The 27199-nt window shown below is 48.7% G+C and overlaps 1 protein-coding gene across 2 annotated transcripts in view; it reads right to left on the reverse strand.

Moving 5' to 3' along the window:
• Positions 1-27199, reverse strand: part of MACO1 (macoilin 1) — a 328965-nt gene that overhangs the window by 257903 nt on the left and 43863 nt on the right. For both annotated transcript variants that reach the window (XM_086957686.1, XM_086957687.1), the window contains exon 2: positions 26917-27058. In XM_086957686.1, coding sequence (XP_086813812.1) covers positions 26917-27058 — 142 coding nt within the window. The remainder of the gene's footprint in view (positions 1-26916; positions 27059-27199) is intronic.

The raw sequence follows: 27199 nt of genomic DNA on the forward strand, positions 1-27199 counted from the left end.
CCATGTTTATACCCCATTTTAAGGAGCTTTCAAACCATAGGCCTAGGTATTTATATTCCTTTACAATTTCCAATTTTGTTTGACCTAGGTACCAGCTAAAACTTTGGACCTTTTACCAAAGCACAGAATCTTCGTTTTGTCCATATTTACCACTAAATGTTTGGCCTCACAGTAGTCTCTAAAAACATTTAATTTTCTCTGTAGCCCTAGCTCCTTCTGATCAATTATCCCTAGGTCGTCCGCATAAAGCAGGCTTGCTACTTTACTACCGCTCATTCTGAGGCTTGCACTTCTTTCTACTTTCAGTGCTGCTGGTAGGTCTGCTAAGAGGAGAGAGGCCAGGACGCAGCCCTGTCTTAGCCCATTTCCTTTTTTTATTGTTTTTTCACAAAAGCAGAGTCTTAACAAAGATACAAAAGAAAGAAAATTCAAGACCCCCCCAACCTCCTCCCATCTTGCACATCTATTAAAGGCCAGTAGTACAGGTACAAATAAGCATACACAAAGGACAGAGGTAGAAAATATCGTAACAAAGGATTATAACTAAAAAGGTATTGTAGGTCTCTAGTAACCCTATTATGTCTCTGGGTCCCCTTGCCGATCAATCCATTTCGAGAATACCCCTCAGATTTCAAGCCCCATCCTCCTTTTCCTTCGTCCTTTCTTGGCATATACAGATTTGTCTAGATGGTATGTAGCGACTAATCTAGCCAACCATTGTGCGTAGGAGGGGGACTCAGAATCTAGCCAGCTGGAGGAGACACATATCCTCCATACTGCCATTGCAACGAAAATCAGCCCTTCCTCCTTTACTCTTAAAAAGTAAGATTGTGTTCCCAAAAGAATGGTCGTAGGGTTTAGGAGGATTGATTGGTTAGTTATTTCGCAGAGTAAATTCTGTATTCTGAGTAGGGTAGAGTTGATAGTTGGACATGTTGCAAATATGTGTATAGAGTCTGCCCCTACTTCAGAACAGCGTGGGCATAATGTTCCTCTCCAATATCCCCTTTGATGATTTTGCTAGGTGTCATATACAGAAAAAATATAGTTTTAAAATGTTGTGCTTGGAGTTTGGCAGAAATTAGGATATGTTGTGATAACCGCAGGGAGTTGTAAAATATACTTTGGGGGGGAATAAAGTTATTTATTATTTGATAAATACTTCCAATGCGAACAGTGGTTACATTCCGGAGAGTGTTCATAAGCTCAACCTCGGCAAATCCGTTGGCTCCTCCCACTTTCCTAGATAGGTAGTCGTAAATGGCCATGTATTCAAATAATTCTTGACTTTTTAGTTTAAATCTGATCTGTAAGGTTGAAAAGGATTCAATCCCCCTGGTTGTTATAAGATCCCCTAGTTTTATTATCCCTGCTCTATGCCATTCAGATAGATAGGATGAGCTAAACATAGCAGGTAAGTTGTTGTTATTGGTTATAGGGGAGTAAAAGTTGTATCTACCAAGTCCAAAAATTCTCCGGACATGGCGAAAAAGTTATAAGAGTTCATTAGCGTCTTAAATTTAACGCAATTGTAATATCCATAAGCTGTGTCTCGGATTAGACAGCCCCAGTATTGTTCCCCTAACAGAGACCGGAAAGGTGAGGGTAAAGACGGTTCAGCTCCAAAGGTGGGTTCTCTTAGTAGAACTGAACTGTATTGCAGGACTGCCGCCCAGTAGTAGAGGGCGATGTTAGGAAAAGCCCATCCCCCTCTGTCTTTCGGTAGTGTGAGATGTTTTAGTGCACGTCTGGGCTGAGCGTATGCCCAAATGAATTGGGTAAAAATTTGTTGGAATTTAAGTAGATCTTTTTTACTAAACTCAAGGAGAATGCAGCGAAAAAAATAAAGTAGTTTGGGAAAATAAGTAATTTTAATGACACTGCACCTGCCGACCAACGTTAGATGTAAGTTATCGATTTGTTTTAATGCCTTCTTCGTCTGGACAGCAAGGGGAGCCAGATTGACTGCGACTATTTCCTCCAGTCTAGGTGAAACTAGTACGCCCAAGTATTTAGCCTTTGGTACCACTCTGGCGTCAGCCCAAGTGATTTTGCTATTTACTAGTATCTGTGTTTTGTTCTTATTTAGGGCGTACCGAGATAATCTCCCGAATTTGTGGGCCTCGCCTTCTAGTGCCAGTGTGGAATTGGCAGGATCTGGAGTGGTAATGGCAAGATCGTCAGCGTAAGCCAACATTTTACAGCTGTTTTGAAAGTATGTTACTGGAGAAATGTTGCAATTTTTCTCTATTTGTTTGATAAGGGGATCTAGGTAAAGAGCGAACAGTAACGGGGAGCAGGGGCAGCCCTGCCTGGTGCCTTGTGAGATTTTAAAGGGCTCCGTCAGTTGTCCATTTATGGCGACACTAGCAGTTGGGTTGTGATAGAGTGCCTGCGTCGCCTGCATGAACCTGCCTCAGAACCCCATACTGTCCATTACCTTCCAGAGGAATCGCCAAGAGACCCGATCAAAGGCCTTTTCGGCATCAAGTAATAGGAGTGACATCGGGTCTCCGGCTACTTGGGCAGCATCAAACAGAGTAATAACTCTCCTGACATGTTCGGTAGTCCCTTCCTTAGGTATAAAACCATGTTGCCATTTTGAGACAAGGGGTTCCACTACTCGGGATATTCTGGAGGCTAATACCTTGGAAAATATTTTAGAATCACAGTTGATAAGAGTTATTGGTCTGTAAGAACTCATATCTAGTGGAGATGTATCCTTTTTTGGAAAGATAGAAATTCTGGCATTAGACCAAGAGGCTGGAGGGGAGGCGCCGCTGAAGATGGATGTGAGTACCTCTGTGAATATGACCTTGATTTGATTGGCAAAGATTTTTAAAAATTCAACGGGGATGCCATCAGGGCCAGAAGCCTTCCCATCAGGGAGGCTATTGAGGGCATCCAGGATTTCTTCCCATGTAGGAGTAAGATCTAATAGTTCGCTATCTTCTAGGCTAAGTTTGCTTAGTTCGATCTCGCTGAGATTTTCAAAAATCTCTCTGTCTAGAGCATCGGTCATGCAGCAGATTTCTTCCTTATATAGCCTAGCATAAAACTCCTAAAACTCATGCAGAATACAGCTAGGATCAGTGACCTCTGTGCCTGTAGCAAGTCTGATTTTGTGGATTTCACTAGAGGTAGTTTGTTGTCTCGTCCTAACAACTAAATGATGTCCAATGCTATCACTACACTCGTACGTCTTCTCCCTTGCCGCTGCCCACTTAGCCACAATTTTTCCCACAAACACTGCCCCTATTTCTGCCCTAGCCAGAGTTGCTTCTTGCTGGATTGGCTGACAATCTAGCCCTGCGTGGATTGTTTGGGTTAGCTTTATTTCTATTTTTCTTGGAGATCTTTGATCTGGGTTTTTTCCGCTCTGTTTTTTTGGACAGAGAACCTAAGGGTCTCGCCTCTGATCCCTGCCTTTAGGGTATCCCAGACTGTCATTTGGGAAGCGGAACCAATGTTTATCTCCAGGAACACCTGAATCCATCCTTGCATGTGATTTATATAACTAGGGTCGTATAATAAAGCTTCCTCAAAACTCCATCTGGAAGCCTCTCTGGATTGCCCAAACTCCCTTATGGTAAGAATAATAGGGTTATGGTCGGACATAAAACGGGGTGCAATGTCTATAGTGAAGCTGGCGGCCAATGATGCAGAAACAAAGAAGTAGTCTAATCTAACCAATACTTGATGCGGGGCTGAGTAAAAAGTGTGCCCAGGTAGTGAATGGTTTTTGCTCGCCCAGCCATCTATCAGTCCGTGAGTTTGAATGAGGTTAGTTAAAGCTTGAAAGACTTGGGGTTTCCTTCCTTTATATCTCTAGGTTGTATTGGCATCCCAATTGCTTGGTAGGTGTACGTTAAAATCCCCGCATAGAACTATCGGTGTGGGCCAGTGTGCTAATTCACTGGAAACTTGATTAATGGCCCCGGGATCATCAACATTGCTCCCGTATAGTGAGCAGAGAGTGAAAGAGATGTTATTAGGGAGTTGAATCTGAGAGATGGCCCACCTTCCTAGTGAATCTGATTTGGTTCGTGTATTGCTGATAGCAAATTTTCTGTCAGTTAAGATTCCTACCCCCTTTGTCTTAGCTCCTTGCGTGGTAGCGCCCACTACTTTAAACCCTAATGTGTTTAGTAAATGTATTTGGGACGGATGTATGACGGTACAACGCGTACCGTCACAACGCATACCCTTACCACGCAGCCGTGACAACGCAAGTCGTTACCACGACTTGCGTTGGGGGCGCGGATTTCGAATAGTATAATTTACTATTCTAACACCAGTCCCCGTGGACCCTAGGGAAGGTGTTAGGATAGTAAATTAACTATTTTTAATACTTTAGCGCCCTCCAGCGCAAGTCGTGGTAACGACTTGCGTTGTATCGGCCGCGTGGTAAAGGTACCACGTTGTAAAAACATCGTTGTAAACGATGTTTACCATTTGGGACTGTTCTACATGGGTTTCCTGTAGACACAAAGGAGTTTCCCCCAAGTGTTCGTAGGCCCATGGCCACTTTTTGTCTCTTAGACGCATCGTTCAAACCACAAACATTGACAGACAATTCGTAATGGTTCTAGCCTAGCCACCTAAAGGGTATAGCAGTGCCCATCTAAATTCCATAAGAGAAAAGAAAACAAAACTAGTCAATAAAGTTTGGTGTATATGCGTATGGTTAGTACCTGTATGTGCCTTCTGTAACCCTACCCACCCCTCCCCCCCCCCTTTGTGTGAGCAATCAGGCAAAGCCTGAATGATGGTGGTCAGTCATAAGCCACAGCCGCCAACCACACCAGGCGCCTGAGAAAGAGTAAGTATGCTTGACAATAAGTTCAAGTGATCGGCCATCTAGATTTAAATCTTTCCCCAGTTACTTTCATCCCCTCGATACACGCGATACTCCTGGGATCCCAGCATCACCGATGTACAGGGCAGGTAGCCGATCACCTGAGGGTCCAGTAGCTAGCGTGGCGTGGCGGCCGCGTACACAGGCTTACGCTGACTCCATCTTGCTCCCTTACCCAGTCTTAGCCCATTTCCTATGGCTATTTTCTTTGTCAGTGCCCCTTGAGTGTCCTTAATTACTTGGGCCCAGTTTCCTCTGTGCAATTCTTTTTAGAATTGCCAGTAGGCCTACAGGGATCTCATATTTAATCAAGCACTCCCATAAGTTCCTGCGGTCCACCAAATCAAAGGCCGCCTGGAAGTCGACGAAGCAACAGTACATTTTCCCCTTTTGTTCTATCGACTTCTGGGCATAGCAATGGTCCACTGTGGAGTGCCCTTCTTTAAATCCCCCCTGTTCTACTGGGACAATTGAATTCTGTTCTACCCAATTTTTTAGTTTGCCTAACACTATTATTGCAAATATCTTCTCCTCAATATCTAACAGATTAATTTTTTGGGGTATGCATATCACCTTTCTTGTGTATGGGCCTTATTATTGCCCCTCTCCAGTTGTTGGGGAACCTCCCAGTATCTAAAATAACTCGAACATTTTGGCAAAGAATTCCACCCACCAATCTGTCTGGGTTTTAATTATCAGGGACGGGATGTTATCTGGGCCCGCTGCTCTTGTCGTGCTTTTCACTTCAGGGACCGAAAAGACGTGTTTTATATCTGCTACCAGACCGCTCCAATCTGGGTGCTGATTCTCTTCTCGGTTTCTCCCGGGGCTATACAAGTCCTGCAGATATTCCTCCCAGGCTGCTTCTTCCACTACACAGTTCATTACGGCCATCTGGTGATCCGCTGCCGAATGAACTAGTTTCCAGAACTGGCCTAGGTTTCTTGCCTCAATTGCCTCAAGTAATTTTAACCAACAGCCTTCTTTATATTCTCTTTTTGCCCTCCTAATTAACATATTATATTCTCTTTTTAGAGTCACGAGGGCATTTCCACTACCCTGCCTGCCCTTTATGAATTGGCGACGTGCCATTCTCCTCACTTCTTTCTTCTTTTCCAGACATTCCTTTGTGAACCACCGTCCTTGTATCTCCGGCTTTGAATGGTTCAATCTATCATTTTTTTTACCGTTTCTCAATCCATCACCAAGGGTTTGGACCACTTCCTCGATTTTTCCCACGTACCAATCTAAACCCTGGCCACTTACTGTGCCCAGTTCTAAATTCTGTTGTAACTTTACTAGCCTGGCCACATATTCTTCTGTTAACCTAGTTGTACATCGCCTGCGGTATTCCACCTGTTGTTCAATGACTTGGGTACGGGGGTTCAAATGTACATCAGGGAGCTCCGGAACTAGTATGTTATGGTCACTCCCTTCTTTAATTGAAACCCTAAACCCTTTAATTAGTTGGATGCTCCAGGGGGTCGTGAAAACATAATCAATTGACAGTTTTGGAAACCTACCTAACTTAAACGTTTTCTTTGCTGGGCAATCTAGGAGGATCTTCCATTTAGGCAAAAGAGGTTTTTAGTTCCCAAGAAGTTTCCCAACTGAATGTCCTTAACAGTTGTTATACATTCTGGGAAGGTTGCTTGTGTTATATCGTTGGCCTCTAATATTTCTTGAAACCAGCAACCTACTTTCTTGGGGTGTAATTTAGGATTAAAATCGCCCATTGACATAATCAAATCCATGCCATACTTTTCACAAATAATATCCATGTCTTCTTTAAAGTACCCCATTTCTGCTGTATAATCCTCTGTGGTATCCCATTGCATATATACATTTATAAGCATTATGTTAATCTTTGCAAAATCAGATAGCATTATCCTACAAGCAAGCAACCATTTACACTTTACAGTTCTTTCAGTCACCTTCTTCACTATTTTAGTTGACACCAGAGTCCTTATTCCCACGGCTGGGCGGCCAAATCTATGTTTCTTTGCTAATCGGTTTAGCTGGGAGAAGCAGTCGAATGTCGGGGTCTTGCCTCATAGCCAAGTCTCCTGGATACACATAATCTCTGTATTTTCTCCTAATTCCCTTATGTTTTTTGTTTGGCTCCATCTCCAAGGCCATTTATATTCCAGGAGGCTAGTCTAATGCTATGTGGTGTACCCTTTACCTATTCAAAGTAGTCTAGCCAGCCATCCTCCCCATGCCCTTCAGAGGCTCTAGTTGAGGGACCGGCGTGGCCTATATCCTTGCTCCAGTTTCCCCACCAATTATCCGCATTTTAATTATTTGCTACCATTTTAATATTTCCATGGGGGGCTCCTGCATCTTCTTCTGGGTCACTTATCCTTACCTGTCTCTTTCCTAAACCTGCATGGCACCTTAGGAAATTATTTCCTTGCCACCCCTTCCCAAAGCCAGTGTGACCTTTAAGACCACTAAAAAGGGATTCCGACATAGAACAGTGCATCTCATGGACAAAGACCCGTCTTTTTACCTATATAATTACTTGTAAAGTACTAAATGCCACAGAAGTCGATTGCAAGAGCTAAGACATGCAGGACATTTGGCAAGAGTAACCAAAAGGTACAAACCAACTTGAGGTCTGGAAATGTGTGTAGGTTTACTATGCAATATGTGAGGATAGTGCAAGAATATTTTTTTTTTGTGCTTCACACAGGCCTCTCTACAGCTTAATTTCCTCAATTCGCTAAGTGATTAGGAATAAAATAAAAATACTTTTAATTTACAAATCTGCATAGCTTCCCATGGTGGAGTTTGTCATGGCCCTATTCATTTGGCGCTCGTGAAGGATTCATATGTTCAATTCTTAAAATCCAAAATCGTGTCTATAATTTGTTGCGTGCCTTAGAGAGGGAATGTTAGATTCACAAGAACACAAAATGTTACAGGTTTGCCCAAGAAAGATACATTTTGTATAAAAGAGGCATTGTGTCACATTAGAGGATTGTATCCCAAATGCAGTCTACAATACATTGAAAATCAAATCAGTTGTAAAAGAAAATAAAACACAGGATTCCATAAAATAGAAGCATAAATCCTTCATAACACTCAAACTGGTGATGTGAGAATAGCTATTGCACTAATGATCCCAATATCCCGCTCCTTCAGGTGCATTGAAATACATCAAAATATTTACAGCAAGAAAGTCTGTGACTGTAGCCATTCCCAACCCTACATTTCCTCTACCAAACCTAGACAGCCTACACCTCCTCCTGTCTTTTGAACATCGTTTATTTTCATTCCCTTGGTCTCATTTACAGTAAAGGTGAGAAGGACTACTTTCTTCACAAGGTCAGCATGGAAGAAAGAATAAGGCTGTGACAAGAATTGCAAACTCTCCTTCGGCTTCTTTTCGCTCATTCCCTCCATCTCATCTCTTTGATCTTTCTTTCCTCTTGCATCTCTCTTATGAGAGAGAACCAGAGGGAAGAGGTTTTTAGGGCTCACGAAGCAAGAGTCCTTTTGTAGGGGGTTTAAAAATGTACCTGGAAATTGCACATGATCGTGTGTGTGCTTTTTCTCATTTGTGATGGGATTGGCTTTTGCCTGCTTGTGTTTCAGACACCGACCACGCAATAGGCCAAAGGTGGGCGCGGTGCTCCGCAAATGGCCTATTGGTGTCTGTTACCCGCACAGGATAATATGTGGTTTGCATTATCGTGCACAGACGGGTGCACGATAATGCAGAACACATGGCTCGCTGCACCACTCGCATGCTTGCCGCCGTCGCCACTCCTGATGTGTCGGAGGTTCAGGAAGTGCTGGTTGGGTATTAAGAGCGGAGGATTAAAAGTCTGTTTTCTTGTCTGTCTGGCTCCAGCTCAGCATCATGGTGAAGAGTTCACAATAATGTCTAATATACTACATGTGCATGGCGAACGTCTAGTTACCGTTTACGTTTACTTTTTTTTCTGAGACCTTCGCAATTTAGTTAAGCTGAAAAAAAGACGTGTCATAATTGTAACTGGAAAAAAAATACTTCTTTGGCAGGTGAACGTTTTGTGGGCTGTGATGAAACAGTGATCAGATAAACTCGGTGAAACCCAGCAATGCGCGAGAAGTACAATGACAGCTGCGCCGTTTCCACGTAGTTGCGATGAGTGGAATTGTTTTGCCCATGTGTCCTCTCTGAGGGGCTGAAGGACACCGGAAGTGAGCTGGCTCTGACCCCTGACCCTGGCCCACAAGGGATATTGCAAATGCTACTTACCAGTATGCATCTGTTCTTGGCATGTAGGGCTGCTGACATTCATATCTGTGCATAGTCCGCCACCTAGTGTTGGGTCCGGATGATTGCACATTGTTGTCCTGGAAGAGTCTTCGAAGTATCAAGAGATAGGTGGCTCCTCCCCTGGACTACAGTGCGCATGGGCATCGCCTCCATCCCCAGATTGTTTTTAGCCATTGGCAGAGATGGAGTGAAGAAAGTGAGTGATGACCATGCTATGAGCATATGTGTGTATATGAATACATACTGCAGCTGCTACAGGCGCCGGGGAGGAGGGTGGGCGATATGAATGTCAGCAGCCCTACATGCCAAGAACAGATGCATACTGGTAAGTAGCATTTGCAGTTCGAGGCATGTGGGCTGCTGAATTCATATCTGTGCATAGAATACATAGCAGTCCCTCCATTAACGGCGGCCGCCCGTGCCAGCTGCAGTAGTCTGAAAAAGCGTTTTTAGAACAGCCTGACCAACAGCTGCCTGTTGTTTGGAATGCACGTCTACACAGTAGTGCTTAGTGAAAGTATGAGTGGTAGACCATGTGGCTGCTCTACAGATGTTTTCTAAGGGAATGTTACCTAAGAAAGCCATAGAGGCCCCCAACTTCCTAGTGGAGTGGGCCCTCGGTGGGATAGTGAGAGTGTGCTTAGCTTTAGCGTAACAGATCTGAATGCACTTTACTATCCATCTAGCGATCCCCGCTTTGGAGATTGCATTTCCCTTGTGTTGTGTGGCAAAAGCAACAAAAAGTTGTTTGGTTTTGCGGAAATCTTTTGTCCTGTCCACATAGTACATCAAGGCCCTTTTCACATCAAGGGTGTGGAGCATACGCTCCGCCAGCGTCTCTGGGTTTTGGAAAAACACCGGCAATTCAATTGTTTGGTTTATGTGAAACTGTGAGACCACTTTGGGTAAGAACTTAGGGTTAGTGCGGAGCACCACCCTGTTAGCATGTACCTGGAAGAAAGGTTCTTGGATGGTGAGCGCCTGCAGTTCGCTAACCCTCCGTAGCGATGTGATTGCTACTAAGAACGCAACCTTCCAAGTTAAAAACTGGAGCTCACAAGAGTGCAGTGGCTCAAAGGGAGGACCCATCAGCCTTGTAAGAACCACATTGAGGTTCCATTCTGGAGCTGGTGGAGTCCTTGGTGGAATGACCCTTTTGAGTCCTTCCAGAAAAGCCTTGATAGCAGGGACCTTAAAGAGTGACAGGTGCTGCCTATTCTGGAGGTATGCTGCCATAGCCGACAGGTGAATGCGGATGGAAGAGTAAGCTAGATTACTACGATACAGGTGAAAGAGGTAACATATGATGTTTTGAATGGAAGCGTCTAGCGGGTCAATGCTGTGGTCCACGCAGTAGATGACAAACCTCTTCCATTTAGCCGCATAACAAGCTCTAGTAGTGGGCTTCCTTGCCTCCCGAATGATGTCCATGCAATCGGGCGGAAGATTGAGGTAGCCAAACTCTAGGACTTCAGGAGCCAGATCGCCAGGTTGAGCTGTTGCGGATCTGGGTGCTGAATGTCGCCATGGCTCTGCGTCAGAAGGCTGGGAGTGAGATGAAGCCTTTGATGCGGTACCACGGAGAGTTCCAGAAACGTGGTGTACCATGGTTGGCGAGCCCACGTTGGAGCAACCAGGATGAGCGTCATCGAGTGTTGCCTGAGCTTGCGTGCCACCAGCGGTATCAGAGGTGCTGGGGGAAAAGCGTACGCAAATCTGCCTGACCAGTTCATCCACATCGCATTGCCCTGTGATTGGGGGTGTGGGAATCTGGCGGCGAAGCTTTGGCATTTTGCGTTCTCCTTTGTGGCGAACAGGTCTATCTCTGGATGACCCCACCTTTGGAAGTACGGTTGGAGTACTGATGGATGTATCTCCCACTCGTGCATCTGATGGCTGTGCCTGCTGAGCAGATCCGCCATTTGATTGTCCTTGCCCGGGAGATGCTCTGCCATGAGGAAGATGTTCCTCTGAATGGCCCACTTCCACATGCTCTGAGCCAGATGAGACAGCTGTGGATAGTGTGTACCTCCCGGCTTCTGGATGTAGTACATGGCCGTCATGTTGTCCGTCCGGATCAACACGACCTTGTTGCACAGATGTACTTTGAACGCCTTTAAGGCGATGAAGATTGCCATCAGTTCCAACACATTGATGTGCATCTTCCTTTGCTGAAGTGTCCATAGTCCCTGCACAGTGTAGTGGAGTACATGCGCTCCCCATCCCTGGAGAGAGGCGTCCGTCGTCAGGATGATCTGTGGGACAGGCTCTTGGAATGGTCGGCCCTTGCAAAGGTTTTGTGGATTCCACCAATGCAGAGAGTTGTACGCCCGACCGCTCACCAACACTAGGTCTGTCAGTTGCCCATGAGCCTGAGTCCACTGACGTGCCAGGCACTCCTGAAGCGGACGCATATGTAGTCTCGCGTGCGGGACAATGGAGATGCAGGAGGCCATCATGCCTATCAACTGCATGAACACCTTCGCTGGAAGCGAGTGTTGGGGTCTGAATCGTTGGATCAGCGCCTGGATACTGGAGATTCTCACTGAACTCGGCTGCGCAGTGGCTGCCAGAGTGTCGATTGTCGCGCCCAGATACTGTCGCACGTGGGCGGGCTGGAGATGGGACTTTGGGTAGTTCAGAGAGAATCCCAGATCGTGCAGGAGGTGAATGGTGCGTGACACGTGGTCTACGCACTGCTGTTCCGTCTTTGCCTGAATAAGCCAGTCGTCTAGGTATGGAAAGACATGGACGTGCTGGCGACGGAGATGCGCCGCCACAGTCGCTAGGCATTTCGTAAATACTCTCGGTGCCGTGGTGACCCCGAACGGCAGGACTCTGAACTGGTAATGCTGGTCTAAGATCGTGAATCTGAGATACTTTCTGTGGGAAGGATGCAGGGGAATATGAAAATAGGCATCCTTCAGATCCAGCGTTGCTAGGAAGTCCCCCTGTTGAAGCAGGGGAAGCACCTGCTGCAATGTGAGCATATGGAAGTGCTCCGAGTTGATGTACCAGTTCAGGGGCCTGAGGTCCAGGATCGGCCTGAGTGATCCGTCCTTTTTGGGGATCAGAAAATACAGGGAGTAAACCCCCGTTCCCCGCTCTTGCAATGGAACGAGCTCTATCGCCCCTTTTTGCAGCATGACTAGAACTTCTTGCTGCAACAAGGTCAAGTGCTCGTCGGACATAGCACGGCTTCTTGGCGGTATGTCCGGTGGAATGGACGTAAGTTCTAGACAGTACCCGTACTGGATAAGAGACCTCACCCACCTGTCCGTGGTGATGGACCTCCACGCCGGCAGGAACTGCTGGAGTCTCCCCCCGACAGGTGTCGTGTGATCGGGGGGAAGTGACAAGACGTCACTGCTTGTTGGTGGTGGTGGACCTGGAGGCATTGTTTCCACGTCCCCTGCCTTTGATATTATTGCCTCTGTAGCCACCCCTGCCCTTGTTGTTGTTATACGAGGACTGGGTGTTACCCTTGTAGTATTGTGTGGACTGGGATGCCTGGCCCCTTGAGGTGCCTCTTGAATTGGAGCGGCGAAAGGAACCACCCCGAAACTGCTGACTTTGTAAAGCCCCCATAGACTTGGCAGTTTCGGTATCTTTTTTCATCTTTCTAGGGAGGCATCCACCTCAGGGCCGAACAGATGGTCAGGATTCACTGTTTGACCCAATATTGTGGTTTGTATGTCGGGTTTGAACCCCGAGATTCGAAGCCAGGCATGGCGTCTAAGTAACACACTTGTATTGATAGCCCTGGAGGCAGTGTCTGCCACATCTAGGGCACATTTGATGGATGCATTTGTAATGAGTTTACCCTCCTGAATGAGCATCTCCCCCGCCTCCTTGTATTGGTCAGGCAAGTGTTGCAGGATGGCCTCTAATGTGTCATAATGGGCCCTATCATAACGTGCAAGCAGGGCTTGGGTGTTAGAGATCCTCCAGATGTTCGCTGCCTGTGCAGCAATGCGTTTGCCTGATGCCTCAAAGATCTTGGACTCTTTGTCTGGGGGAGGAGCGTCACCAGTAGTCTGCGAATTCGCCCTCTTTCGAGCGTTGGAAACCACCAGGGAGTCCAATGGCAAGTGTCCCTTAATATACGTGGGATCCGTGGGCGCCGCTTTATATTTCCTGTCGATGCGAGGATTGACCACCCGCGCCCGGGTGGGCTCCTTGAATACCTCCTGTGCATGCTTCAGCACCCCTTTAAGCATCGGTAGTGTCTTGACTTGCTTTTCGGCTACCGAGAAGGTGTCGACTAAGAAGTCCGCATCCACGGGGTCCGAGTGCAGTTCGACGTCATGGTTCGCTGCAGCTCTCTCTATTAAGGCATTGAAGGCCGCCGAGTCCTCTGTCGGGGACGTCTTGGCGGCGAAAAATTGAGTGTCCTGACCCGACTGCGGGTCGTCCGCGTCGCTTCCTGCTGTCCAGGGCACATGCTCCTCTTCCGGATCCGAGTACGCAGGATAGGTGTACTCGGCATCTTCCTCGTCCACATCAGGCGCGGGGGAATGGGTCGGCGAGTGTTCCAGGGCCTGTGGAGACAGAGGTTCCATCAGAGCCGAAGAGTCCGCAGAGTACCTCTTGTTCGTGAGTGGAATCTTAAAAGGTTCCAAGGCCGGCTCCGACGTAATCTTTCGTTTGAGGAGCGACAATTTTCCGGTGTTGGCGTCGATGATCACCTCACGACGTTCCTCCACCGCAAGCGGCTGGAGCCGAAGCTTCGACACCACCAAGGCAGCTTTTGGCGTCAATACCTCCTGTGAGTGTCCGCCCTGTTTAGGCGCGAAGGCCTTCGGCGCCGACTTGGGTGGAAGGGTAAAACGAATGGACGTTTGTTCTTTAGCAGGCTTCGGCGTGGGTCTAGGCACTACAGTGTCCTGATCGGGAACCACAGTGGACTGTCGGATCCGCTGTAAGGATTCCCCCACCTTCCTTGTAAGGGATGCTGAGGGCTGAACCGGCTCGAGCGACTCCTCGTCTCCGAGAGCCCGATCGCCGGTAGGCCTCTTCTTCGGGGCCGACGCCCCATGGCTAGGCGCACCGTCGGCGTGACGCTTCTTCGAAGCCGTCTTCGGGTCCACGACCCCTTTCGGCGCCGACGCAGCCGCGTCGGAGGCCTTCACCTTCGGCGCCGACCCAGAGGGCTTCGGGTCGGCCATTTTGGCGTGGCTATTCAGGTCGGCCATTTTGGCGTGGCTCTTCAAGTCGGCCATTTTGGGTTTCGTGGAAGTTGACGCCTCCAGAACCTTCTTCACCAACGCCACTTTCAGTTTCGGTTTCGCATCCGAGGGTGCGAGACCAGTTGGCTTCACTTTCGGTTTCTTCTTAGAAATGTCCGTGACCGGGCCCGGAGGCGGGGACGTAGGACTCATAGTTAGATCTTGGGTAAGGCCCGAAGGCGATCCCTCGACCTGGGCCGTATGACGGGGAGTAACCCCGGAGTCTGGTTGGGGATGCTCTTCCTCCGAGCTATCTCCCATCGTGGCACAAGCCAGTTCGTCGTCCCCTACCTCGTCGGAGACTTCGTCGTAGGCCTCCTCACCCGCGTCGTAGGTCTCTTCCTCGGACGCGGGGCCAGAGTCCGACCCTTGTACGTCGTCTTCTCCCTCGACAGATTCCTGGAAGATGTCATCAGGTGGGGGTGCCGAAGCCGACAATTGAGCCTGGAGCCGATTAGCCCGGCGAATCTTTAAAGTCTTCTTACTTCTAAATTTCGAACACGCCATGCAGGTGTCTTCTCGGTGATCCGGTGACAAGCATGTATTGCACACGGGGTGCACGTCGAGGTGTGAATATTTAGAGTGACACAGCGGACACTTCTTGAATGGAGTCCGCTCCATAGCAAAGGGTGTAGTGTAGGCCCGTCCGCGTCGAAAGCACGTGGAAGGGCAGTAAGAGATCGGAGCTGAGAGTCAGTAAGAAACCCGTACGCAACTATACCGACGCCCAGCCTAAAGACCTTTTGGTCTTGAGTAAAAAGTAGAACAACTATCGGTTCCGATAGAGGGAACCGAAACACATCCGAACCCAATGGCGGAAAAAAACAATCTGGGGATGGAGGCGATGCCCATGCGCACTGTAGTCCAGGGGAGGAGCCACCTATCTCGTGATACTTCGAAGACTCTTCCAGGACAACAATGTGCAATCATCCGGACCCAACACTAGGTGGCGGACTATGCACAGATATGAATTCAGCAGCCCACATGCCTCGAACACTCACCTTTATGTGTGGACACGGAGAGCTCTACGGTCTCTCCTCTCCCTCCACACTGACCACTAACATCCGAGGTGAAGAGGCGAGCCAGTGGACCTTGAACATCCTGTCCCTGGTGTGGTGTGTGCACACAGACGCAGTTACTTCAAGAGCATGCTGAGGAGAAGGAAGTGAAGGGTCTTTACCCAACCAATGATCACACAGTAACGCCTCATCTAAAGGACAGTCAGCAACCCCTTCGGTTCACGACGAGAGCAAAGAAGTCTAGGGTGATGGTGCCTTCTGCGGGGGAGAGATGGGCTGTGATCACACCACACACTGGGCCGGGGTATATATGTGCAGATCTGCAGTAAAACACTGTTCACAATCACATCACACACAAGATATTCTTGTTTTGGGGGCGGTCCTTCATAAAAGACAACACTTCACGAGCCTTTAAAGAACGAGAAGTGCACTTAAACCCGGATGACGTTTTACAAGTGACGTGCCGCTGTCTGCACGGAGCGCTTCACCCATTGAGCTATTTCACCATAACTGGCACGTGTCACCTGCAGGTCACAAGATGATCCCCGCAGCAGGCACATCAACACTCTGAGCTGCTTCATGAGGTTTCCAACGTGGTACCAGAGCAAGTCCATTAACCAACAGACTTACCTTCCCAGTACAGTGCCCTGAAGCTTACTGCAGCTAGACTAGATCTGTGCAACAGGCGCCTTAACCCTCTAAGCTATTTACAAAGCAGTCTGTCAGTGACGATCAAACTGAGCCACAAATGCTTTTCTATCAGTTTCCCTGTTTTCAGATTCTTTCTGGCAGAGTTTATATAAATCCTGCATCAGGACCGTCAGCCTGCATTCATGACTGTCCTTCCTGTCTCTTCTTGCTCCGCCCTGCACCCCTTCCTTCGCCTCCCCAGTTTTCAAATCTCCAGAGTAAATTCTATCCACGTATAGTACTTCTGATTATCACCCACCCTCTCTCTCTCCCCTCTCTCTCTCTCCACCTGGCATGTCTGCCGGTCTTCCGTCACTATCCCCCACCCCATGCCTCCTCCGCGTTCTCCACACTGCCCGACACCCTCGCTGTGCCCAGCAGCCCCCCCCCAGAGGGTCTCCCTACCTCTCTCCCCGAAGTCAAGATCCATTACGCCCCCGTGCTGACTCCCACCTCCACCAGCCCGCTATGCGGACCCCGAAGGCTCCCCCTGCTCTTTTCTCCACCGATCGCCCTACACTTACTGCCCACTGCACTGGTGTCCTGCCAGCCAGCCTTCTCTAGCGCCCAAAGCCCCGAGGACTCCCTGCCCATCTCGGTTCTCTCCCCCTCTCTTCTGTCACCCAGGCTCCCCATCAACCTACATCCACTCCCTGCCTGTTCCTCTGTACGCACCCCTTTCTTTCAACAAGCATTTGCAACGCAATAGGTCTCACATTATTAAAGTTTGAGCTATTGGCATTGCTAAATAATGCAACACCAATAGCTCAAACTTTAATAATGCGAGACCTTTTGCATTGCAAATGCTTGTTGGATTTGTAGGGTTCACGTTTGTGACTTGGTAATCCAACTCAAAAGATTCTATTTGTATCTGACAGACTGTATCCTGCAGGTGGACTCCACGAACGTTATGATGGAAAAGTGTACACAATTACTAAGAATTAAATTCAAATGTCTGACATTTTATATCACAGTATCATTCTGTGAAATAAAAATGCAAATTTAATTATTCTACAATTAACAGCAATTTTATGGCACAGGGAGCGCTTATTCGCTAAAAAGTGCCATGGCCTACAGATATCAACAAAATTAAAGATCATAATACGACTAAGAAAAGAAACAATTGCGATTATTATTATTATATTTTTATGTAGCATTTCTTACCAGTTTCAAAGCGCTGTAGCGAGTGGTTTCTATGATCGCCTTATTGATAATTATGATGCCCCATAGTTTTTTACTTTGAAAAAGTCCCCAGTTTCCTGTTTCTCACAATTAGTGAATGCACATCTGTAAAACAGTGAGCATAAATGCTGGCTCTTTTCTGTGTCGGCCTTTGTGGGTGTTTCTGTCAAACCCGGAAATCAGAGATGCTTTTCAAAGGGCACACTTAGTTCACGTTCAGCGAGCCGCATTCTCTCTCTGGCCTCCACTGGATGAGAAATGTTGACACGGACATTGCAATATAGCCGTGGGAGGCTCAGCCTTTCAACGTTCCATTTTATGTGGAGAGAACAGTAGGGGTGAAAGGGGGTGGTGGACGGAGTGAACACCCCACAGATGCCTATCATAAAGAATAAAGTCCCTCCCGCGGGGATCAGGTGGGATTCCGGAGTACTTTATGCCTCCTGTCCATTATAAAACTTTTTAATGATACTTTGTTGACGTCAAATTAAGGAATTTTTTGTGATCCCTTGTATATTTATTTTGTAATACTTATATGTCTGATACACTTACTGTAGTGTCAGAATTTGTTTTTTTTTTTATTAACTTTATACTTTATTGCACATGTACTCGGCACACAGCTTATACAGCCCACAACCCTGAGACCACATCATCGCAGCACTTCAAATCAATTAGTGTGTACACAGCCTGTATGCCAGCATCCCGGAGGCCTGGCGGCGACAAGGGTTAAGCACTTAAATGCATAGCACCTTAATGACCGAAGAGTGACCATAACAGTCACACCCTGATGTCATACAGTGTGGCCATAATGTGTGCGCCCCCAGCAGCCTTGTTTAGATTGAGACGTAGAGTCTACGGAACCCTCGAGTGTGTAGGCTAGGAGGCAGTGTGCCGTAAATAAAACTGTACGAAGAACCAAACCCCCCCACAAGAACTTAACCCCCACCCTCTCCCCAGTAGACCTCCCACCCTAGGCGTGCCAGTGTCCTCAGTGTGTGTACTTGTGGACAAGTCGTCCGTGCAGCTAATATATCAGTTCTAGTGCTCCTCCCCACGAAACGAATCCAGTGTGTTACCAATGCCCAGCTTGCATCACCCCCTCCCAGCGTCATACCCCCGAGCACCCGCAGGTCAAACTCCCCTTGTGTAGTACCGGGTTCCCTGTGGTACAAACCCCCCCCGTATATGTCGGCAGCCACCCTAATCAGGCATGATATCGCACTCCAGGTGCTCCGCCTCCTCTTCCCGGGCATCCCCGTCATCTGCGTCTTCAGGATCCGTACCTGGGTCAGTTTCATCTTTGGAGTCCAGATAGGCCCTATACAGCCCCCAGAAATCTTTGGGGCGACTCTTAGGGGGAAGCAATTCGCTATAAGTCATTGACTGCGTGTTGCAGTACAGCAGATCCGACTCCCATCTCCTCTTTGTCGGCAGGGGCCCTCTCATCCAGCACATGGCTACCGCTCGCTTGGCGGTAAGTAACGCAATGTCAGCCATTCTGCGCATCGCCAGCGGGAGAGGTTTGGAATATCCCAGCAATGCCATGGCAGGATCAGGCTGAAGGTCCATGCCTAGAATCAGGCCTAATGCCGTGAATACCTCCGCCCAGAATCTGTGGATGCCAGGGCAGGCCCAAGCCATGTGCATAAAATCAGCGTTTGGAAATCGGCATCGCTCACAGGCCGCAGAGTCCCTCAGGCCATATCTATGCAGCCTCTCCGGGGTGTAGTAGACCCGCTGTAAGTATTTAAAATATATCAATCTATGTCGATTATTCAGAGATATTTTCTTGGTGTTAGAGCAGCAATAGACCCACATCTCATCCGAGATCTGCATTTGAAGATCAGTCTGCCAGGACACCCGAGCCGGAGGTTGCAGACAAGTCCTATGTTTGTCCCCCATGTTTTTAAGCCTGGACACTAGTTTGCCGGTAGCTGGGTTCTTAATCACATAGGTAAGTTCCGGCACCTCCTGGGGTTCTGACAGTTCCGGGCCAAGCAGTCCCTGCAGGGCGCTGCGCACCCTGTGGTATTGAAAGGAGTGTAGGAGCGACTTCCCCGTCTGCGACTGGAGAATCTGTGGGAGCGTTTTCAGAGTGCCATCCAAGAACAGATCTCCTAGCTTTACAAGTCCGAGTTCCTGTAACGCCTTCACAACCCCTTTGTCCGCAAGTGGGGGTATCCATACCGCCCACTCCATCAGCATAAGAGGGGAGTAAAGCCAAACACCTCCCTGTCTTTTCAGTAATTCATGCCATGCATGATTCGTAACCGTGATAGAGTCCAAAACCCCGGTCCTGCGATCTACTGGATGACACACCGTGGCCGGGAGAGGCACCGGTTCCGCAAACAGCTTTTCTAGTTTTAGGTGTGGTATGTCAGGGGCCCCGTGAATCCACGTGTGGAGATGCGACGCCTGCGCAATCCGATAATATAGTTCTAAATCTGGGGCTCCCAGGCCCCCCTGTTCGTAGGGTAGTAGGAGTGTCTTCCATCGGACTCTAGGCTGTTTGCCACCCCACGCCAGTCTAATAAGGGTCCGCGTAAGTCGTTGAAAAAAGGATTTGGATAACACCACAGGAATGTTGGAAAAGAGGAACAGAAACCTAGGTAGCACCACCATTTTCATTAAAGCTATTCTCCCCATCAGGGATAGCGGCAGTCTGTTCCAAATCTCCACATCATCTTCAAGTTTGCTGAATGCCCTCCCGTAGTTCTCCCGAACCAATAGTTCGGGGTCAGTATGTAAACGGATTCCCAGATACCTTATGGGATCCGAGGTCCATTGCAGCGGATATTCCATCGCGAACGGGGTAGTAACTGGAGTGAGTGGGAGTGCCACTGATTTGTCCCAGTTCACCCTCAGACCGGAGAGTGCTCCGAATTTCACTACCTCCCGTAGAACTGAGGCAAGATTAGTCTCCGGATCCCTCACATAAAGTAAGGTGTCATCCGCATATGTGGAGATACCTATCTTGTACGTAGGGAAGCTAATTCCCTCCTGCGCGTGGTATTCCCTGATCGCACACGCCAGGGGCTCCGCCACAAGTGCATACAATAACGGCGACAGGGGGCAGCCCTGCCTGGTGCCTCTGCTGATCTCAATGGGGTCTGTGACAATATCTCCCAGTTTTAACCGCGCCGAGGGTTTGTAGTAGAGGGCGCCTAACATTTGCAAGAAGGGCTCCCCCAGCCCGTATTTCCGCAAAACACGTAACATGAAGGGCCACTCCACGGAGTCAAAGGCTTTCTCCATGTCCAGAAAGATTGCCAGCGCCTTGGTATCCTGCCGCACATGTTGAATGGTACCAAGAACCGTGCGGATATTATACGTCAGGTTCCTAGCCGGCACGAATCCCGCCTGTTCCGGGGCAACCATTTCCGGAACTATTAAGGCTAATCTCGCCGCTAGCACCTTCGCATACAGTTTGGCGTCCACATTAAGCAGCGATAGCGGTCTGTAGGAACTGCACTCTCTAGGGGACTTCCCTGGCTTGGGGATTGTGACGAGAAGGGCCTCACGCATGGACTTGGACATACAACCCTGCTGGCATATATCGTCAAAAAGGGACATTAAATGTGGTATGAGGGTATCCTTAAAGGCCTTGTAAAAGGCTACTGTTAGGCCGTCGGCGCCCGGCGCACTGGATGATCTCATACTTTCCAGCGCCTCTAGGATTTCTTCACGCTGAAAGGGCATCATGAGAAATTCTCTTTGAAAGTTTTCTAGGAAGGGCATCCTGATATAACTCAGATAGTCGTCTATCTCATCCTCCATATGCCCAGCCCTAGAGCTGTAGAGTTTAGAGTAATAGTCCTTAAATTCCGCTAGTATGTCAGTTTCCTCCGTGACTACACTACCCGTGGATGTAATCAACTCCTCCACCACAAGTTGGGGTCTGCCATTCCGCATCAATCTGGCCAACAAAGCCCCCGGACGGTCCCTCTCCCCATATGCTCGGGCTGTGGCGTACTTTCCCATATGTTTGACCTCCCTGTCTGCCTCCTCATGGAATTCCCGAACTAACTTTTTAATCTGTTCCTCCGAGTCCTTGTCCGACGTGAGCCTATGCTGTTTCTCCAAGTCTGCTAATTGCGTCTCAAGCTGTTTGAGCCTCTGTCTAATGGAACGGAGAACCCCAGAGTGCTTAGCCATCGCCATCCCACGGATATAAACCTTAAAAGTGTCCCACACTGTTTGAAAACTATCCACTGACCCCAAGTTGGTAACAAAGAACGTATCTATGTCTTCAGCTAATTCCCCTCTAAATGCCTCATCCAGCAAAGAGTATGGGGGGAACCGCCACGTGAACGGAGGGATTTTCCTAGCAGGTGCAGTGAGGGTCAAAAGTAGTGGTGAGTGATCTGACAATGTACGGGGGAGAACCGTGCAATTCGTCACTGTTCTCAGTAGAGGGGTAGACACAAACCAATAGTCGATCCGAGTGTGGATATCATGGTAGGCTGAGTAATGCGTGTATCCCCCCTTCCCCGGATGCTTTTGTCTCCATGCATCCACCAAGTCTAATTTGATTAGTTCTGAGTGCATGAGAGCAGCAGACGCCGCAGGGCTGCGGACTGACCCCGATGATCGGTCCAGGTCCGGGTGCATCACAAAATTGAAATCACCCCCCCACATCATTCTGGAATCAACATACATTCTGCACATATCTGCCAGCGACGAATAAAAAGCAGGATTGTCAAAGTTTGGGCAGTAAACATTCACCAACAACAGATCTTGCCCTTTACCCAAGCAACGGGTGATGAGATACCTACCCTCCGGGTCCACAGAGAGCGGGGTCAGCTTCAGTTTCGATCCAGGGTTCACCCACGTCACCACCCCCCTTGAGTGAGTAGTAAAACCTGCCGCTACACTGCAGCCGCTTAGACCCCTAGAAGTTAACATTTTGCTGGAAAGCGGGAGATGCGTTTCTTGGAGAAGGGCTACATCTATGCAGTGCCTGTGCAGATAGCTTATAACTTTCCGCAGCTTCCTATAATCGTTCAGCCCCCTCACATTCCAGGTCAGCACTCTCAAACAGCCCAAGCCTTCGTTCATCCTTCGAGCTTCACTCTCCTCCATTAACGCTCCACACTGGTCGATAGTCCCACCAAGGATACCTAGCCCACCTGTGCTCCGCAGTTCGGACCAAAGAACTCGCTACAACACCCCTGTCGCCTGGCACACCCTCCCTTTGAAACTGAATTCCAACATTCAACAGTGCAAACCGCCCCAACCGGAGCAGACAAGAATCCCCCTCCCCCCTCCCACAGCCGACCACCCCCAACCTGGTCAGACAGATCGCATTATCCCCCCCCATCCCCCCTGTAACCCAACCAGTACAGTCCCTGAGGAGACTCTCTCCAGAGTCCACAAGCCAAAAGCTCAGGGGCAGACGTTGCCAACAAAGCAATCAGTTGACTGTTCGGTACCACCGTGTTACCATACTCCAGTGCCATGCCCCATGCAGACAGTCAGTGCCAATATGTTAATTGGTCCACCAAGCGCTCCGTGGCACTCCACCCCGCTCCCGGCAGTGCAGCGCCCCCCACACAGCAATTGTAGAGCAGACCCATCTTACAAAGCGCTGAAGCTGCGCCGGGACCCAGCCAATCCAAAAGAGGGACCCGCCCCGGGCCCCCATATTGCAGAATCAAATCAGCAAGATCTCACCCATCTGTAAGTTCCAGTCACTAAGCCAGGACGCCAGTGGAGATACGAGGTTATAACGTGATCAGCACTCCACATGCTTCAGCACTCCAGTCAGCATCCACCTGGCAAAACAGTGCCAAGCACAGCTAGGTCGCGCCCGGTGCCCACGGGGCAGGGCGCTCAATCCTGCTCCTCCAAAAGCGAGGGCGAAGCGTGGCCATCCTGATCCGTACTGGGGCTATTCCTGCGCTCTCGGGCCCACACCTTCAAGGACTTCTGCAGCTCCCGTGGGTCAGTGAAGAAATGCGAGTGACCCTGTCTGTTGATCCGAAGTTTCGCTGGGTACAGCATCGCGTAGTCCAATCCAAGATCCCGCAGCTGCTGCTTGTAGGGTGCAAATTGTTTCCTTTCCATCTGGACCTTTGCCGTGAAATCTGGATAGAGTGAGATGTCCATCCCCTCAAATTGCAGCTTGCCCTTGTCTCTAGCCAAGCGAAGTGCAGTGTCTCTGTCTCGATAATTTAGGAACTTTGCTATGATGGGTCTCGGGTTTGCGCCCGGCTTTGGTTTGGGGCCCAGAGAGCGGTGGGCCCTCTCAACAATGAACATGGGGGAGAAGACGTCGTCCCCAAGCATGACCTTCAGGAGTTTCTCCACAAAGAGCTCCATCTTGCCTGTCTGCGTTGTCTCCGCCACACCCGTAATACGGATGTTGGATCTTCGTGACCTCGCCTCCAGATCCTCCGACTTATCTTGGATCACCTGCAGGAGCCGACCGAATTACTTCCTGTCCTTGTCCCACTCCATCTGGGCCTCCTCCGCCTCCGTCAGCCGTCGCTCTGCCATGTCGAGGCGCTCGGCATGTTTGTCCACCCGCTCGGACATGCGATCCATGCGATAGGACAAAGCGTCCACTTTGGCCCCAACCGAGGCTATGCTGTCCTGTATTCCTTTCTCCATTGCGACAAGCAAATCGCGAATATCCGAGCCCGCGGAGCCAGCAGCGGCCGCTCCCTTGGGGGACGTCTCCGTCGCAGGTACGTCGGATCCCTTGGCGCGTCGCTGCTCAAATGTGAGTTTGGGTTGAGTCTTCTCGTTCTTGCCCATGGTCAGTCTGGTGGACATGCAGGCGTAGATAACCCTAGGCGACCTCAGCACAGTGGAGCGCACCAGTGTTCTCCACAACGCCGGCGCAGATTTCTTTCCCCAAGTAGCAGCACTCGATCACCTTGGTATGCTAGGATTTTTAAGGGTCACTGTAGAAATGCGCGTCCCCCTCACACCCGTAGCGATTGCACTCCACGTGTCTCTGCCAGTCCCCAGAGCTCGCAGCGCATCCCCGTGCGGGCACAACTCCAATCCCCAGCCAGGTGTTAACAGCGCTTGTCACCTTCTCAGTGCAGCACCCAGCCAATCTCTACATCCATCACCGACCAAAACGGACCAGAACCCATCTGTGAATGCAGTCCCGTAGTGCAGCCAAGGGCAAGACTGTAGGCTGTGCGAAATGGCCGCTCCCAGGCCAGACCCGGTTACAAAATGGCGATCGGAGTTGGTCCTGGAGTACACCAGCCTCTGTGATCACAGGTCGTCTCCCTATGCAGCAACCAGTAGGGTCCAATGAAGTCCGGGGGGAGGCGGCTGGGGGCAAGGCTCACCTCCGTTGTGCGGAATCCTCCAGGTGCCCCCGGGGCCACTCTCCATGCGCCGGTGTCCCAGGTCAGGGCTCAGGCCCAGTGCAGGTAGGTCGGAGCGCGCAGGGCGCTAAGTTCCCAGCAAGCGGTCGCGGCCACTAGGAGGGCCCCACGTCCAGGACCCACGCCAGCCGCGGCACAACTGTGAGGATCTAGGTAGCGTCCCCCGGTGACAGCCTCCCAGGAGTTATTTAGCCGTCACCCGGCTGCCACTAGAGTCCTAGAGTGACTCACCGTAGGCCGCCACCAACCGCTGTGTCACCCGGCAGGGTGAGGAGGAATCCCGGGAAGGCAGATGCTCTCACTCCGGCCGCGGGGCCACCCGGCCGGGTCGCCCGCGTCACCAAGGCCGCACGCAGAGCGACGCCGTCGGGGCACTCCTCCCAGGAAAGGCTGCGGCTTCCGGCCTAGTCCGCCGCCGCCAGGACCTTCTTGCACGGGGCAGTTCGCGGCCGACAAGCCGCCCGATTTCAGTGCGTCCGGGCGTTCCGAGGACAGCTGGGCAGACCACCACAAATTAGGGAGTTTTGGCACTATTAGGATAGTTTTAGAGGATGTAATTGGGGCTATAACACGGAGCTCAAAGCTCACACGTCCGGCATGGACGTCAGCAAGCTCCGCCCCCCAGTGTCAGAATTTGTTATTGTATTTACATTTGTTGATGAACTAAATATTTAAAATAAAAGAAACATAATTTCATGTTACAGAGCTTTCTGGTGACATCTCACTACTAAACGTAATAAATGATAGTGGAGCACTCCTAATCTAAACCCGGATTCTAAATAGTGACCTTTTATTTTTGTGCGCTACTTTGGGACAGCCGACTACTGACACAAAACCTGCTCACGAGATGCGCTTTATTATTACAAATGAAACATTCTTTTTGTCTATGTAACAAAATAACTTGTAGAGATGCCAGCGGGAGCAAAATAGACGCAAATGTTGTTTCCCTGCCTTTACTTCCGCCCAGTGTGCAGTAAACGACGTGTGAATAACGCACATACGAAGCCATGCATTACATTTATTGGTTTTTGAAAAAAACTACAGCCAGGTCCGTCCGTGTGGCATGTAAACCCAGGTGGTTTAGTGAGCAGCGGCTCAAACATCTCTATGCAAAGAACATCACATTGTTAGCTACTCTTAACTTCTCATTCATCTAAAATCGATAAACTAGGAATCGGTGAGTTTGGTAACTAGATCCTATATTATTTAAAAGCTAAAAGAGGCAGGCAGGTGATAGTTAGAGACGGTGAAAGCAATTGTAAACTTTCTTTGTTCTGTCCTTATCATATTGAAGACACCCTACAGCCGAAGGTGTCTTTTCTTACAGGAAAAAAATGTGCATGTACGTATACGGATTGTAGAGTCACGATATCAAATACAACACCTTGTCTGGCGACAGATGTACAGGAGAATTTATATCACAAATTTAATGATGACAATTTATATATAGTGCGTTCTGCTACAGAAGTGGCATCGTCGCGCTGAAGAAAAATTATAGATATTATTAAGCAACTGAATGACACTAATTTCACCCAGTCAGTGGGTGAGAGCCTGGATTTAACCTTCTTGGCATGAACATGAGACTGCTTACTGCACACAGGTCACAGCAGCTAGTCGCCCTTAACAGAGTGCTCGACTACCAGTCACATAAGCGCTGGTGTTCATCATACGCAATTTCAGCGAAAGCACGCCGCCATGCACGCTTAGGGACAAAAAAATGCACGTGCGTGTGCACATCCCTACGCTAATTAAAGTAAACAAAGATGGCGTTGGGCTGTCCATATGCGCGTGCATTTTTTTGTCCGTACATGTGCATGTTTAGCTTTGTGAATGGCGAGAGCATCCATCTTTGTCCATCTGGACGCGCGTGTGTTCAGCTTTTGCTAAATCTATTGCAAAAGGTCCTCTCCATGGTGAGAGCACCGCATGCGCTGCTTTAGCCAGGCGAGACCTAAAAAAGATTTTACATGACACTTTTTTTTTTAAGAATGCCGAACTATCAAATATTCCTTGGCGATTCCTACAGATATCATCAAAGAATTTGCCAAAGACTTTTCTGCAGATTTTTTTTTTTTTTTTATGTTTCCAAATACATGTGCATTTACAAACATTAACATTTTACAGGAATTTCATTACACAAAAGGCAAAAACATTTTAATATTTGGCTAGCAGATAACTATTTCGAAACAATTAAAATGCATTGTTCTCTTAAACTTAACTATTTATAATGGCTGAATATAAAATTACACTACAGTAAAGAAATAAGTAAATTTAAAAGTTGCAATTCATTCAAAGTCCGCAAAAGTGGAGTTATACATACCAAACCCTGGTATCGGAAGGAGTCATACACACTTCTGATAAACAGCCAGAAAGGCCATAAATATTCAAATCTGAACTCCAGGACAAAATCTGCCAGCAATACTAGTGCCCACACTACAAGGAATTTGAGATACAAAAAAGTGCTGCAAAGAGAGAAAAAAACAAGAATTACAATCCCAAAACGGCAGAAGATGAAAATGAAATAATGTATTTATATTAAAAAGAAATAGTTTACTAACGGTTTTAAGGAAGAAATAACAACCAAAACAATGAAGTAGCTAACA

Source organism: Lissotriton vulgaris, chromosome 2_1, assembly GCF_964263255.1.
Source record: "Lissotriton vulgaris chromosome 2_1, aLisVul1.2, whole genome shotgun sequence".
Classification (NCBI taxonomy): domain Eukaryota; kingdom Metazoa; phylum Chordata; class Amphibia; order Caudata; family Salamandridae; genus Lissotriton; species Lissotriton vulgaris.